General features: G+C 39.3%; 1 protein-coding gene across 1 annotated transcript in view; it reads right to left on the bottom strand.

The window, feature by feature from the left end:
• Positions 1 to 459: 459 nt before the first annotated feature.
• The window catches only part of LOC149244892 (uncharacterized), a 51,986-nt gene continuing 35,064 nt past the window's right edge, over positions 460 to 17,381 (bottom strand). Inside the window, exons 4-5 of the mRNA XM_089457591.1 lie at positions 1,071 to 1,369; positions 460 to 966 (exon numbers count right to left, since the gene is read on the bottom strand). Of these exons, the coding sequence (XP_089313717.1) occupies positions 754 to 966; positions 1,071 to 1,369 (512 nt within the window). The 3' untranslated portion in view covers positions 460 to 753. The remainder of the gene's footprint in view (positions 967 to 1,070; positions 1,370 to 17,381) is intronic.

Genomic DNA, 17,381 nt, shown 5'->3' with positions numbered 1-17,381 from the left:
AAACTATGTGCAACAAAAAACTCAATAAAATGATGGGCACCTAACTGAGTTTCCGACTATTACAATGGCTTTATTATATAATCTTTAGACTTGCGGGTTATGAGTCTAGCAATGTATAGTGCAGCTGCCAAGGAGAAGTTTATCTTAGTCGCAGTTTTTTTCTGAGGTTGTGTTCTCTGCTAGAAGACCTTTACACCTATCAATTCATAGTTGAACTGTATGCCGTGCGAGAATGAGTATTGAAATCAGGATATGCGGAGCTGAAACTCAGCCTACCTTTTCTGCACTTGGAAATGCATGGAATAGGAAAAGCTTTGCACAATTACTATAAGATAGATAACGTTGTCTAGCTCCATCTCAGCCTTGCAAAAATAACGAGGCATGACATTTTTAAATCCAGAAATTAGGAGCAGAAATAAATAAAGCTCCTTTTTCCGTAAATAATCATCAACTAAAAAATATCCCTGAACAAACACTCTGTATTTAGAAATACATGGGTTTCCAAGCAAACACTGACTAGCTATTAAATGATAGACAAGAATGTCTGCCTCCATCTAGGCTTCCTGAAAAATTAAAAGCCAGATTTTGCGAAGCTTGAGCAAGCAATTCCCGTTTAGCTACATGGTAATCTCTTTCCCAAAATTATTTTTTGTCGAAACAGCGACTCTCTTACATTTCAACACGAAAAACAAAAAAATATTAGGAATATTCTAATTAAATTAAGTTTTTTTTGGGGGGGGTGGGGGGGACTTTTCAATTTTCTGCAGTCGTTCGCTGTGCATTGCCCATCAGGGAAAGCAACTTGACAAAATCAGTTAAACTGACTCCTGACTGCTCACTTGATGATCCTAATCTCGATTGCATATCCGTTTGCTTCCTATTACCATACTCTGCGGCTGCGACCCTGGATGTTTTTCCAATAGAGAGTACGTTTTCCAAATCGGACTGCTTTAAGGGTCTTGGTACCTGACAAACAAAACAAAAAGGAAGATACAGTTTCATCAAAGCCAACACTAGTTACCTAAATCATTACAGATATTTCACTATTCATATCCATGGCATGCACTGACCTCAGAAGTTAGCTGGCCACTCTTTTCCTGCACCAGCAATTCTCTAATTGGAAAATAAGCTGCCTGCTTACATAGATCTGTTAAGTCAGAGCCACTATACCCTTCACATAAACTTGCAATGTGATCATAGCCAATACCATCCTCCACATTTTCACCCTTCAAAACCACTTCTAAAATTTTGGCCCTCTCTATACAGTTAGGCATCCCAACTTCAAATACCCTAGGAAGACGGCGTAGTATTGCTTCATCTAACTCTTCAGGCCTGTTGGTTGCCGCAAGAACAGTAACCCGAGCAGTTTCTGCACAAATCCAAACATCAAAAGACTTGGCCATGACATCAAAAATGCATAGAGCAATTGTTTCTATAATAATGTGACCCAAACTATATGTTTCAGCACAAGTCATTCATAGGAAAAACAGTCCTAATAAACAGATTTTAAAATCAAGGTCCAGGTAAACAACGTCTATCAACTTCACAATTAGAAAGAACAGATGCATCAAAAACGCAAATCACTACTGAGAACATGCGAGAAAAGTGATCATCCACACTTCACAACTGTGTCAGGGCCCGTTGGTATAATTAAATACTATATCTCTGAGCAACCAAAAATATAAAATCAGTTACAAATATTTTTTAAAGAATGGAAAATTTTAAAAAAATTATAAATAAATAAATAAAAAGTTAACTGCAACTAGATATTGCAGTAGGCTATGTTGCAGGGTCCAGCAATTTTTCATTGAAATTTAAAATTTGGCAAAACTCCGACACAAAAAAATTCAAACTGATTCGTCAACTTTGATAGCCAAACTACAAACCAAATCAAATCATTATAGGCAGACTTCAATTAACCGAATCATGTCAAATTTGAAACCCAAACTTCAAAGGAATTTTGAAATTCATTTGTTTTTTTAATTTAAAAAAAAAAAAGGGACAACCGAAAAAACAAAAAAAAAAAGCTTCTCTGAATCTGTGAGTCACGGAATACCATCGTGTATCATATATGTTTAATGAGGGCATAAGTTTTTATCACGTCTCATTTATGTTTAATAAGAGAAAGGGAAAATTCAAAATCTTTATGTGTGTTGGTGGGGGGTGGGGGGGTATGTGTGTTGGTGGGGAGGGGGGGCAAGAACATGACAGCAAATTTAAAAGTTGTTTTGCACTGAATTTTATACAAATTTCAGGGTTGCTCTATTCAAACATGAACACAAACCATGTGACATAGGCAGTAGATATCATGAGATCATACAAGACAAAATCCCAATGGGCACATTATCAGACTCTGCAAACAATGAGTACATTCATACAATATCAAGTTTACTACTATAGACTTGAGATCTATTGTCAATAATGAAAAGAAGACCAATATGAGAAGAGAAAATGATGAAAGTGACCAATTTCTCATTGTTACATGGGGACACATCCCCTAGGGTGGGCTGTGGCGCTCTCCACATTTCCCATGCACCCGGGATGAGGGGACACCAAGGATAACATTTCCCCACATCCCCGTTTTGGGGAAAACTTCGGGAAATGCAAAGGGAAACATTTCCCCAATATGGGGGACGTGTTTCCCCAAAAGGGGTGATTGAGGGCATACCCCCTCAAAAATGGTTGGGTGTCCCCCCAAAATTTTGCTTGAAAATAATAATTATAAGTTGGGAAGCCTAATATTCAACTCTAGGGCCTTACTAATACTATGTAATTAATAATAATGTTAAATTCCTATGTTGCCAAGAAACGAGAACGTCATTTTTTGAAACAAGGTGCGTGGGTTCTTCGAGAGTATATTATGATTTACATATATAATATATATGAATTTGTATATTTTTTAACTTTAAACAAGAAAACTAAAATATTTATGATTTAAACTTCAAATATTTAAACATGCACATCATTGAACATTCAACATTCACATTGAAATTTCGAAATTTCTAGTTTCATATTAATTGCAAATTGGAGTTCACATATTAATAAAAATCATGATATATGTCCATTGTCATACTACATTCAAAATTTTAAAATACTAAAATAAAAATAGCTAGTAGTGAACAATGGCTTCCTCAAGCCATGTCATCAGCATCACTCATATCTTCAATTAGCATGCTCTCCAAATAGGAATAACTCTCATATTAAGGCTCTTGCTCATCCATAGCAATTGGAGGTAGCACAATAAGGCCATCTAGTTGTATCTCCTTGTCCACACACATAGAATCATCTTTGTGGTCCCATCTCTTCAAAGGACCCTCCTTGTACCCAGGGTCTTTTCAAGATATGAGACGAAGTGTGTTATGAATGTACACGAAGTTCTTTGCCTTCTTTGAGCCTAACCTTGTTGGAAATACTGAGAGGGGGGATGAACCAATATTTCTTTTCAATTGTTACTTTTACCAGTTAGATCACTTATATTTAAAATACAAAATGAATAATAAGAATAAATGTCTTTATTAATTTATTCTTTCCAATAAATCAAGTACAATATATGTAGAGCTTCAACCCTATATGAAGACATCGATCTTCAATCTCCCAGGCTCCAACCTGTAACATGCCAAGCACCGACTTGGACTTCCAAAGCTCCAACCCTAGATGAAAACCCCGATCTTCAATCTCCCAGGTTCCAACCTATAATATGCTAAGCACCGACTTGGACTTCCAAGGCTCCAACCTTGTCAATTTTGAGGTATCAACCTCAAAGGCTCCAACCCTATATCTGGTTCAAGGCCCGACCTAGTTTCTTGAGGGCTCCAATCCTCTAAGGCTCCAACCCTATCTTGAAAGGCACTAGCCTTGTCTTTTCGAGGCTCCAAACCTTAGCCTTACTTCGTCAAGATATATTTGGTTATACTTTACGACTCCCAATGTCTTCTTCAATGAAGCCATGTCAATATTTAGCTATCCCTTCACTTTAGTCTCCATGTTTCGTCATCAATGACAACCTTGTTCTTCACATGAAGGTGTCACCACTGCTCTTCATGTTACCCAAACAAAACTTCTTCAAGGTTACCTCATGATGGCTTCAATCTTTAATAGGTTGCTTCAAAAAGTTCTCCAACTCTGGCCTATTATGTTCTCAAGAGAAGACTTCAACAAGCTCTATTTGTCCAATCCCAAAAAATCAACACTTCGACCACGACAACTATAACAACCTCGACCACACCAGCTTCAACCACGGCAAATTTGACCACGACAACTACAGCAACTTCGACCATGGTCTGTTCGACCACGGCAACTTCGACCACGGTCTGTTCAACCACAACAACAATGGCAGCTTCCACTACGCAGCTGCAACCATGGCAACTATGGCAGCTTCGACCACGACAACTACGCCAACTTCGACCACGACTTCCTTAAAAATTTGCCCAAACAGTAAGCTTCAATGTCCTCCTCGGCCTCTTATTTGCTCCTATAATTCTTGTCCGAATTTCTTGCTCAATCTCAGAAAAGATCACCGAAATCTGATGGCCAAAATGAGGAGACAGACTTATATTTATATTGGTTTTCCGTTAAGGTGAGGAGACATGTCACTTGAATGAGAGGCCAAGTTGCATGAATCGGCTCATGTCGGCTTGCATTAAAATATATATTTCTCAACTTAAAAATTCATATTCTCATCAACCACTGGGAGTTTCGGGGCAAGTAAGGGCTCAGTAGAAAGAGGAAAAAAACCTCTTTAAGATGGTCTAGGTCCCATTGAGAAAAGATGTGGCAAAAATATTTTTTCTTTGTGAATGTCCTTAAATTTTATGCATAAAAGGTTTAGGGCAGCATGAGGAATGTTTGGGACAATATGGCTTCTTCATTGTTTGGCTTGTTCATCATCATAGGATCTTGTAGGACATCCATGGCTAATGATAGTATCCATGTCAGCTCATGTCGGCTTGCATTAAAATATATATTTCTCAACTTAAAAATTCATATTCTCATCAACCACTAGGAGTTTCGGGTCAAGGGCTCATTAGAAAGAGGAAAAAACCTCTTTAAGATGGTCTAGGTCCCATCATGATAGTATCCATGTCGGCTCATGTCGGCTTGCATTAAAAAATATATTTCTCAACTTAAAAATTCATATTCTCATCAACCACTGGGAGTTTCGGGGCAAGTAAGGGCTCATTAGAAAGAGGAAAAAAACCTCTTTAAGATGGTCGAGGTTCCATTGAGAAAAGATGCCTCTAAGGTGGCAAAAATATTTTTTCTTTGTGACTGTCCTTAAATTTTATGCATAAAAAGTTTGGGGCAGCATGTGCAATGTTTGGGACAATATGACTTCTCCATTGTTTGGCTTCTTCATCATCATTGGATCGTGTAGGACATCCATGGCATCATGATAGTATCCATGTCAGCTCATGTCGGCTTGCATTAAAATATATAGTTCTCAACTTAAAAATTCATATTCTCATCAACCACTGGGAGTTTCAGGGCAAGAGCGGGCTCATTAGAAAGAGGAAAAAAACCTCTTTAAGATGGTCTAGATCCCATCATGATAGTATCCATGTCGGCTCATGTCAGCTTGCATTAAAATATATATTTCTCAACTTAAAAATTCATATTCTCATCAACCACAGGGAGTTTCGAGGCAAGTAAGGGCTCATTAGAAAGAGGAAAAATACCTCTTTAAGATGGTCTAGGTCCCATTGAGAAAAGATGTCTCTAAGGTGGCAAAAATATTTTTACTTTGTGATTGTCCTTAAATTTTATGCATAAAAGGTTTGGGGCAGCAAGAGGAATGTTTGGGACAATATGGCTTCTCCATTGTTTGGCTTCTTCATCATCATAGGATCATGTAAGACATCCATGGCATCATGATAATATCCAACAATGTGTGTATCATCCCGTGTGATCATATAATGGTGCAATGATATGTCATAGGCAGCATCATTAGGAAAGTTCCAAGGTAGTCTTCCAACCATCAAATGAGATATTCCCCGTCATCATCTAGTCTTTCAACCATGTTATCAAGACCTCATCAAGTGCCATCATCAGTGTGGTCATTCATCAAGTGTACTCCTCCATATGTCATCAAGGGTTAAGGTCTAGATCATCAAATAAGGCACGTGATTGGCACTTGGCACTTCTTAAGACTTCTTCATTAGTGGCTTGACATATTAATTGACGGCATCTTTGTCAAACAAGAGTCATGACATCATCATCTCGAACCAAGCATCTCAAGAATATTTTCCATCTCGGCCAATGCCATATTGACATCAATGACAACCTTGATTAACAATCTCCCCCTTTGTCATTGATGGCCATATTCTTGCCATTCCAACATTCTCTTCCCCTTTGTCATTGATGGCAATATTCTTTCCCTTCCAACATTCTCTCCCCCTTTGTCATCAATGGCAAACGAGGTGCCCAAGTACTCCCACTGTCAAGCTACTTCTTTTCATCATATTTTCTTCATCAATAGTAGTTTATAGATATGGTACTCCCCCTATCAAGTTGCTCTTTCATCTGGCAATATGGTCCAAGTTGCATTTCTCCATGGATGAACCAACTCCCCCTATTGATCCAGATGGCCCCAAACACTGAAAATAGGTCAAAATTCATATGTGGTCAGATCGCTCTTATACTAGGACCAAATCGAAGTGCACGTCGCCCTTATTCCAACAGTGCGAACGACACTCAAATCCGAAGCTCGTATGAGGGAGATAAAGTCAGTCAAAGTTGGACAAGTGACAAGTTTAATGATCCTACAAATTGACCGAGACCCGGCATACGGAATCTGGCCACGAGACAGGCGAAATTGTTGCCTACTTAATTTGTCTAATAACCCTCAGTTTAGACAAATTAGAAAATAACCATATTTGTTATTAAAAAAAAAAATTACAAAATAGAGGTGGCGAGCTGCCACCCCAAAAGATCATGTCATATTGTATTAAATATGCACAATCGCATTCAATATATATTATATGTATTAAACCGAAACCGTGGGAGTCGAACCCAACGCTAGTGGGTTCGGGGGCCCAGCCCACACGGCGGTTCCACAAAACACAACATAACAAATATTAATCGTTATGTTTAACCGCTACCGTTCAAATGGCTCCAACTAAAGCCATCCAAAAACTGTTAAATGTGCATATTTATATATAAGCCACCCAAAAACTGTTAAATGGTCTCCAATGGCCCACGGGTTCTTTTCGTAAATTCCGACATCAAGCTCATATATAAGCCATACTTCTCAGTCGGTTGGGGGAGGTCGACCAAGCGGAGAGCAGAGAGCAACGAAGTTCTGGAGTCTAGCAAAACTCGGCGCTGAACCCTAAGCCTATGGAACCGTGACCAAGGCGGAACCATGATTTGCAGTGAGATGGAACTATGTCGGCACACTGTTCAAGACATAATCTTCGCAAATAATTGTTGTCATGTTTCCTCTTACTTAAGCATGCATATGTGTTCTTTTATGCTCTATTAAATGCAATTCTAACAACATCGCAGAAGTAAAAGATCTTGGATAATTCCAGTAGCTGAAGGATCCTGGATCACCTATCTGCATAAACTCCTCTACCTCAAGAAAGATTACTTGTTTAGTCATAAAAAAAAGAGATCCTCAACAATAGTCCACCAGATGAGAAAGGGATCATATTCTTCAATGGAGTTGCTCCCGAGAGAAGATATATCAAAGGATGATTGTCCATGTATGACTAAACAGGGATTTCATAGGGGGCCCATTTATGGATAGCTTCTCTAAGAATGCTCAAGAATCACAAACTCCCCCTAACTGTATGCATGGTTTCCATTTTGGAAGAGTATCACCATCAAATATTTGGAATATCAAGAAAGACTTCATCAAATCAACATGTATTGTTGGCTGGAGTGATCAAGAGACTTCTGGATCCAATTTGCTTCCTTCTTCGTACTTGAATAACTTTCTTCTTTGGCTTGGTTGACATAGTTTTAGCTTGTTGAGGGACCCAATTCAAGTTACAGTCACGTGCCATATGTCCAATGTTATGACAATTGAAGCACTCCATCTTGTTCATGAATAAGAAATCACGACTTCTTCTTGCAAAATTGCTTCTAGGAGATTGACGAGGACCATTATATTTGTCTTTGTGATATGCCCTACAATATTTTGCCATGTGCCCAAAGTTTATACAAGGATAGCAATAACCAAGAAATATACTTTGATACCAGGGAGATGAACATTTCCTTGATGTACTTTTGAACTCCTTTTGCCTTGGGATTCTTTGATGATATTCATTACCTTTCGTATTCTTGACACCATCTGCAAGTCTCCTTGGAATAAAATTTATTCTAATGGTGTCTTGATTCTTCTCCTTCACTTTGCTAGAACTGGTAGCATCAACATTTCTTCCAGCCTTCCTCGCATCCTTGATGTTTGAAGCATTATCATTCTTGCTTGAGGATTCACCCACATAGCTAAGACCTGATTTATCTAGGGGAGTCCCTTGATGACTTAGGATGTCATCTAGGGTTTGAGAGCTTTTCAAGTTCTTATTCAGCAAGTCAACTTCCTTTTTAAGGACAATTTCTTCCTTCATTTTCTTTCATTCCTCATCCTTCTTTGATAGAATGATCTCCATTTCTTCCTTCATCTTGCTTGCTTCATATGATTGGGTCTTAAGAGAAGTGATTTATGATCTTAACTTGGCGATGTCATCATCATTTTCTTCTAGTAGGCATATCATGGTGTTTCTCTCCTTTTTTGCTTCATCAACTTGTCCTTCTATGAATGCCAAAGCTTTCATCACCTTCTCAGCTCCTTGTGCTTGGTTCCTTGCTTCTTCTAGTTGAGATCTACAGGAGGAGACCTCTTCCTTGTATTGACCAATCTCTGCTTCAAGTTTGCTCAAGCTCTTGAGTCTTTGTTCAAGGTGGCTTGACAAAGTTTCTTCCCTTTTCTTTGCCTTATCCAATTGATTTGTCATGGATACGACTTCTTCATGATGCTTTCTTTTGTTTTGATGAAATTCCTCCTTAAGTTTGGTGAGATCCTCATCTCTTTCTTGTACTTGAAGCTTGAAAAGATCAACTTTCTTCTGTGTCTTGTCCAGGTCACCATCTTGAGTTTTCTTCTTAACTATAAGTTTAGTCAGGAGATCTTCAAAGTCTTCTTTACCTTCTTCTTCTAGGTCTTCTATGGCCTTGATGTCATCACTCTTATTTCCAGCTTCCTTGACGGGTACTAGATTTACTTCTTGCTTTCCCTAATCTTCTTGACTAGAGGTCATGGTCAATGCTCCTTTTGAGTGAAGGTCATGAAGTTTGTCCCATATATCTTTTGCTGACGAACATTTTTCCAAACTAGAGCCCACCACAGAGAAGGGTATCTTTGTGGGCTACAGTGAAACCTCAAAGGCCTTTCGAATTTACATTCCTGCACAAAGGAGAGTTGTTGTCAGACGGGATGTGAAGTTCGAGGAGGATAGGGCCTTTAGGAGGTCACGGGAGTTAGAGTATCTGCATCAGCCAGACCCTCAGCAGCAGTTGAGTCAGTCGCAGGGATCCAGTGGGCAGGGATCAGGAGGATCCGGAGGTACATCTATGAGGATGTCAGGTCCGTCAGTGAGCAGTGGCTCGCCGAGCCAGAGGGGTGGTGCTCCGGGCAACATGCAGAGCAGTTCACTAGGGAGTCCATTGATGGACAGTTCACACGGTGCCTCAGCTTCTACAGGTTCAGGTGCAGGCAGGAGGACAACAGACAGACAGTCAGGAGTTCAGGCTACTGATGGTGATGAGGAGGAGTTTCAATCTCCTATGGGAGAAGCATGCTCAGGGAAGAGAAAGCCCAAGTGGCTTCAGGACACCTTGAGAGATGCCACATCTATTGTTGAGCCGAAGAGGCCGGTCAGAGAGAGTAGACCACCTGAGAGGTTTTGTAGCTATATGGCGATGGTTACCAGCATCCTTGACTCTGAGCCTTCTAGCTATGAGGAGGCAGCTAGCCAGCAGGTCTAGAGAGAGGCCATGCAGGAGGACTATTCTTCTATCATGAAGAATGATGTTTGGGAGGTGGTGCCGAGGCCTGAGGGCAAATTCGTGGTTACTTCCAAATGGCTTTACAAGGTAAAGCATGCTGCAGATGGCAGCATTGAGAAATTCAAAGCAAGGTTTGTGGCTAGAGGGTTCTCCCAGGTAGAGGGAGTTGATTATGAAGAGACCTTCACTCCCGTGGCTCGATATACTTCGATCCGCTCCATTATATCGATAGCAGCAGAGATGGGTTGGAAGATCCACCAGATGGATGTGAAGACCGCATTTCTCAATGGCTTCATACAGGAGGAGGTGTACATTGAGCAGCCACAGGGCTTTGAGGTGCATGGGAAGGAGTCCCATGTGTGCAGACTGAAGAAGGCCCTTTATGGCCTGAAGCAAGCTCCCAAAGCTTGGTACTCCAGGATAGATACATATTTGCAGGGGATGGGTTTCACAAACAGTGAGGCAGATCCGAACCTTTACTTTATTGTGATTGGTGAGGAGCCTCTCATTCTGGTGTTGTATGTGGATGACTTGATCATTACAGGTGCAGAGAGACTCATAGAGCACTGCAAGAGAGATCTTGCGACGGAGTTTGAGATGAAGGACATCGGCTTGATGCATTACTTTTTGGGTTTGGAGGTGTGGCAGGAGGAGGGGCATTTCTTCCTGGGGCAGGGGAAGTATATTGTGGACATCCTTAGCAGATTCCACATGGAGGATTGTAGACCCATGTCGACACCAATGATCACCAACTGGAAGAAGCTTCATGCTTCGGATTCCGAGTTGGTGGATCCCACATTGTACAGGCAGCTGATTGGTTCCTTGATGTATTTGGTCAACACTAGACCATATATCTGTTTTGCAGTCAACACGATGAGTCAGTTTATGTGTGAGCCTAGGAAGGTTCACTGGGTGGTTGCAAAACACATTTTGCGATACTTGCAGGGGACAGTGGATTATGGTCTGGACTACAGGCAGGGAGATGGAGTGAGATTGGCAGGATACACTGATTCTGATTGGGCAGGTTGTGCTTCTGATAGGAAGACCACTTCAAGGTGCTGTTTTGGGTTGGGTTCAGCAGTAGTGTCATGGTTCAGCCGGAAGCAGCAGTCAGTAGCACTGAGTTCAGCGGAAGCAGAGTATATGGCAGCCAGTCTAGCTAGTTGTGAGGCTATCTGGCTTCGCAAGATGTTGTTTGGCTTATTTGGTCAGCCGTTGAGATCTTCAGTGATTTACTGTGATAATCAGAGTTGCATTAAACTCACGGAGAATGAAGTATTTCATGACAGGTCAAAGCATATTGGGATCAAATATCATTTCATCAAAGACTATGTTCAGAAGGGAGTTGTGAAGCTTGAGTATATTTCCACTGATGAGAAGGTTGCAGATATCCTTACCAAAGCCTTACCACGGGGCAAGCATGTCTACTTCAGAGACAAAATGGGTGTGGTGAGGAACACCTTCCTCGGTAAGAGGGAGTGTTGAAATTTGGTACGGAAGGACAGGTGGTTCCCTTAGGCTTTGATCTTTGGCCTAAGGAAAAGTGTCCAAAAGAATTTAATTTTTCTCCTAAAGTGACTTTATAATTTTATAAAGTTAAATTTAATTTAAAAGTGACTTTAAGTGATAAAGTTACTAAGTCTAATTTTAAATTGACTTTTATAAAGTCAATGAAAAATTAGAAAGGAAAAGTGACTTTGGAAATAAATGACTAAGTGGGTCTTTATTAAAGTGGGGTGAATTAAAAAATAAAAAGTGAGATTTAAATGAGCATTTAATCTCAGCCATTGATCTAAATCTATTTCAGCCATTGGATTTAGAGATCACCCAAAAGTCACTTGGGTCACCCAAAAGTCATTTGGAGTTATATTAAGGGAAGAAAAAGAGGAAAAGATCACATTCGATTCAATTCTTTCATGAGCAGATTGGGAGAAGGAGAGCAAGAGAGCAAGAGAGATTTTTGAGCAGGGAGGAGAAAGAGACAACAGCTTGGCACACATTCCAAGGCAGCAGTTGAGCAGATTTGTACAGTTGATTCAGCACAGTGAAAAGCAGATTTTGGCACGATTTTTGAGGAGAGGTTTGCACAAAAATCGAGGAGCAGTTTGTTGGTTTTTCTGCACGCAAAACGAGAGCCATACAGCAGCATTTAACACTGAAAGTGGGCACAAAAATTGAGGAGACCGTACAGCATTTATTGCTGCCCTGTTTGCTGTAATTTCCAGTTTGCTGTGAAGCATGGGAAAAGAGATAAGTTGTAACTTTGTTTGCTGATTTTTTTGCTGAAAATTTCTCACTGTAAAAGGAAATTTTCAGAAATAAAGAAGAGCTCTCAAACTGGTTTTCCCCAAGAGTTGTAGAGGGTTTTTCCAGGGTCACATTGACCAAAAATCTCAGTGTTTAAATGTGTTTTAATGGCTGTTTATTACTGTTGATTTTTATTTCTGCGATTTCCAGCATTCTGTAAAATTTCCAGAATTTGTGTTTTCAGCAAATTTATTTTTTTCAGCTTGTTAAATGTATGGTTATGAGAAAGGGCATTTAACTATATGGGAGAAATAAGGAGAAACTGAAAACCGAGGTGGGAAAACAGAAATTTCTACAGCTCTCGTAAACAAATTATCACTTGAACAATTTTTACGGAAGAATTGATAGCACATTATGAGGATACAAAAAGCAACACTTTTTTTAGCCAATTGATAAGTCTCAAACAAAAGGATTCAATAATGGAGCACATTGAGGAGTTCCAAAAATTGAACATAAGAGTAAAAAAAATTCCAGAGGAGCATAGGATTGATGTGTTCATAGGGACTTTAAAGGATAATATCCAATATGATGTTCGCCTTTAGAAACCTGATTCATTAGAGAAAGCATTCAGGTTAGCAAGAAAAATGGAAAGCAAAATTATGGCAACCAGGAAACATACCACTCACAACTATAAAGATGGAAGTGTTGTTGCCCCTAGTCTTCCACAACCTATAAGGTTGACACCGCAACAATTGGAAAAAAAAAAGCAAAAGGGCTTTGTTACAATTGTGATAGCAAATACACTAAAGGTCATAAGTGCGCTGAGAAGAAATTATTCTACATCGATTGTGAAGAAGAAGAAGAAAATGAGCAAGAAAGGTCAAAAGAAGAGGATATACTCCAAGAACAAAACCTAGATAAAGAAGAAATGAATCCGACCATATCTTGTAATGCATTGGCTGGAATTACCACTCCTCAAACCATCAAGATAGTAGGACAAGTCAAGAAGAAAAAGGTAATAGTGTTAATTGATTCAAGAAGTACCCACAATTTTATTCATTGTAAGATAGTAAAAGAATTGAATTGCTTTCTATATCCAGCACCAGAGTGTCAAGTGATGGTTGCAAATGAAGGAACGATAAATTGCTCTGGAAAGTGCCATAATATCAAGCTATCCATGGGAGAATATGTATTGAATAGCCCAGTGCTTTCCATTCCAATGGGAGGCGCTGATGTTGTACAAGGAGTCCAATGGCTACAATCCTTGGGTACAATAGCTTTTAATTTTCAAGAACTTTTCATGAAATTTTCTGTGGAAGGAAAGGAAGTTGAATTAAGAGGTATTGCAAGGAAACCGGGAAAGATAATCAGCTCTAACGGTATGACAAAGCTTCTAAAAAAGGAACAAAGAGGTGTAATTGCACAATTATGTTCGCTAGATGTTTCCACATTGGAATCATTTATTTCTCCAGTTCTCCAAAAAGTCTTGGACAATCATTCCAAGGTATTTGAGACTCCCAAAGGTCTCCCACCTATTCGTGATCATGATCATGCTATTCATCTGATTCCAGGAAGTGTTCCTCTAAACATTAGGTCATACAGATATCCCTATGCCCAAAAGAGTGAAATTGAATGTATGGTTGCAGAAATGCTAAAAGCGGGTATAATTCAACCTAGTCAAAGTTCTTTCTTTGCTCCAGTAGTATTGGTGCACAAAAAGGATGGATCATGGCGCATGTGTCCAAATTATAGGGAGCTCAACAAGCTCACTATTAAAGATATGTTTCCCATTCCCGTCATTGATGAATTACTGGATGAATTGCATGGATCAATTTACTTCACCAAGTTGGATCTTCGTTCAGGATATCATCAAATCAGAATGAATACTGAAGACATTCCAAAAACAGCATTTAGAACTCATGAGGGTCACTACGAATTTTTGGTCATGCCTTTTGGCCTTACTAATGCACCTTCTACATTTCAAAGTTTGATGAATTCCATTTTTAAACCCTTCCTTAGAAAATTTGTGTTAGTATTTTTTGATGATATACTAATCTACAACAAGTCTTGGAACAATCATGTTGAACATGTCGACAAGGTGCTACAACTATTGGAGGAGAAACAATTATATGCAAAAACATCCAAATGCTTCTTTGGAGTATAAGAGGTGGAATATTTGGGTCATATTGTATCTCATGAAGGAGTTAAGGTAGACCCTAGCAAAATTAAAGCCATTAAGGAATGGAAAATCCCCACATCCATAAAGCATCTGCGAGGATTTCTCGGGTTGATAGCGTATTATCCGAAGTTTGTTAAGAATTATGGGAGAATAGCAGCACCTCTAACAACATTATTGAAGAAAGATGCATTTTCATGGACTCCAGAAGCAACAAAGGCCTTCGAACATCTTAAAGAGGCAATGTGCCAAGCACCGGTCTTAGCTACACCGGACTTCACAAAAACCTTTATTGTGGAATGTGATACTACAGGAAATGGAATTGGTGTTTTAATACAAGATGAAAGACCCATTGCTTTTGAAAGTCGTCCAATCAAGGGAAAGTTTTTACACAGCTATTTATGATAAGGAAATGTTGGCAATACTCCATGCACTTAAGAAATGGCGACCCTACCTAATGGGAAGACACTTCAAGGTAAAAACGGATCATGATAGCCTTAAACACTTTTTAGAACAAAGATAATCCTCTGAAGAGCAACAAAAGTGGGTCACAAAGATGTTGGGTTATGACTTTGAAATCATCTACAAAAAAGGGAAGCAAAATGCAGTGGCAGATGCACTCTCAAGAAAGGATGAGGATATGGAAGCATTGTTGTGCGTCATTTCCATTATCCAACCAGATTGGATAACGAAGCAAGGGAGGAATGGAAGTATGATGAAGAAGTGTGGGCACTTACTCAAAAGTTACAACAAGATTCCAGTACATCTGATACATTTAGCTGGCAAAATGATTCGTTATGGTACAAAAATCGCTTATACCTCTCTAAGAATTCCCAACTAAAACAAAAAATTCTTATGGAATTGCACACTTCTCCCTTAGGAGGGCACTCGGGATTTTTAAAAACTTACTACAGGGTTAAGAAAGAAATTTTTTGGGATGGCCTTAAATCAGATATTCAAAATTTTGTGGCAAAATGTTTGGTTTGCCAACAAAATAAAGTTGAAACAATTAAGACACCGGGTATATTACAACCTTTATCCATTCCAAGCCAACGTTAGGAAGAGGTTTCAATGGATTTTATCACAGTTTTACACAAATCTGAGTGAAAGAGTGTCATCATGGTGGTAGTTGATGGACTTACCAAATATGCACACTTTTGTGCATTATCACATCCATTTATAGCCAGTACAGTTTCTACTGCATTTATGGAAACAATTCAAAAGCTACATGGAAGCCCAAAGATTATTGTAAGTGACAGAGATCCCATTTTCACTAGAAATTTTTGGACAGAATTATTTTCTTGTCTTGGTACTCAGTTAGCTCATAGCTCATCTTATCATCCTCAATCTGATGGGCAAACTGAGATAGTAAACAAATGTTTGGAACGATATCTTCGTTGCTTTGTATCTGATAAACAGACACAATGGTTCAAATGGTTGCCTCTGGCTGAATGGTGGTATAACACTTCCTTCCATACAGTAACAAAAATGACTCCATTTATGGCACTTTATGGATATTAGCCACCATCCATCACATCATATTTAAGAGAAAATTCTAAGGTTCAAACAGTGGAACATCACATCGAACATCAACAACAAGTCCTCCAACTCTTAAAGGATAACCTCGTGTTGGCACAGAATAGAATGAAACAACGGGCAGATCAACATCGCAGCGAAAGAAGTTTTGATGTAGGTGATTGGGTATTCCTACGGCTACAACCATATAAGCAAATGTCCCTCAAGCAAGCTAAGAAGGATAATAAAATATCACCAAAGTATTATGCTCCGTACAAGGTGTTGCAAAATATTGGTACTATGGCTTACAAATTGGAGCTTCCTGCAACTTCTCGATTGCACCCAGTTTTCCATGTTTCATGTTTAAAGAAGGTTATAGGCAACAAGCTCCCAGTTCAAAAAATATTGCCAGAACTTGACAAGGAAGGAAAAATTATATTGGAATCGGAAGCAGTCACAGAAACAAGAACTCGACAGCTACGAAATCGATCAATTTCAGAGTATCTTATCAAGTGGAAGAACTTATCCGCTGAAGATTCCACAAGGGAGGATGAAAATTTTATATAGAAGCATCCAGAACAACTCAAGCATTGAGGACAACACTTTTTTGAAGGAGGGGCATGTTAGGTCCCTATAATACTAGTGACTACCACATTACTATTGTAGTTGTATCCCTTATTAATATTGTTGTGCCCCTATTGTCCCCATATTATTATTATTGTCCCCGATAGAATCCCTCTATTGTTATTGTTGTGGCTTTATATTATTATTGTTAGGTCAACTGGGTTATATTGTGACTCCTTAGACTCCTATATATAGAAAGGAGGTTTTGTCATTTGAATCATCCAAGAATTGTTCATTTATATAATGTAAAGGAGGTTGCCCCCTCGAAGAGGCTGAATTCTAAGGCGTTGATCTATCTTTTCTATCTTTTTGTGAGCTGGTTTCATAACAAATTACCTGCATACGAATTCTAAAACACAGAAAATAAACAATGCGAGAGCATAACACATATACACAGAGATTTTCCCCTAGATCCCAAAACCGGGACTACCAGCGTGATTTTTCATTATGTTCCTTTCAATGTTACAATACATATTTATACATGCTGAAGCATCCAATACCATGGACCGAAAACCATTACATCCAAAACCATTGCGTCCAAAACCATGTACGAAAATCATGCACAAAACCATAGGTAGGTTCGCCCAACCTAATATAGGGTCCAAAAAACAAAATTTCCCGGGGTGCTGCCCCAGACCCCATATAGGGGTTTACTTGCACCCCTCAAACCCCCTGTGACCCCCCCAATACGCAATCAACGCAACAAAGGGGGGGGCGGAGCCCCCCCCCCTAACCCCCCGGTTAACTACGTGGGCTAGTCGTGGAAAGAATATAACACAACCCAACATTTAGAAGCTCATTCTTTTTCTCC

This window comes from Pinus tabuliformis, chromosome 7 (genome assembly GCF_031772625.1).
Source record: "Pinus tabuliformis cultivar Carrire ecotype Pingquan chromosome 7, CPIR1, whole genome shotgun sequence".
Taxonomy (NCBI): Eukaryota; Viridiplantae; Streptophyta; class Pinopsida; order Pinales; family Pinaceae; genus Pinus; species Pinus tabuliformis.
Note: the sequence above shows the minus strand (reverse complement) of the source record. Positions and strands in the feature narration are given on the sequence as shown.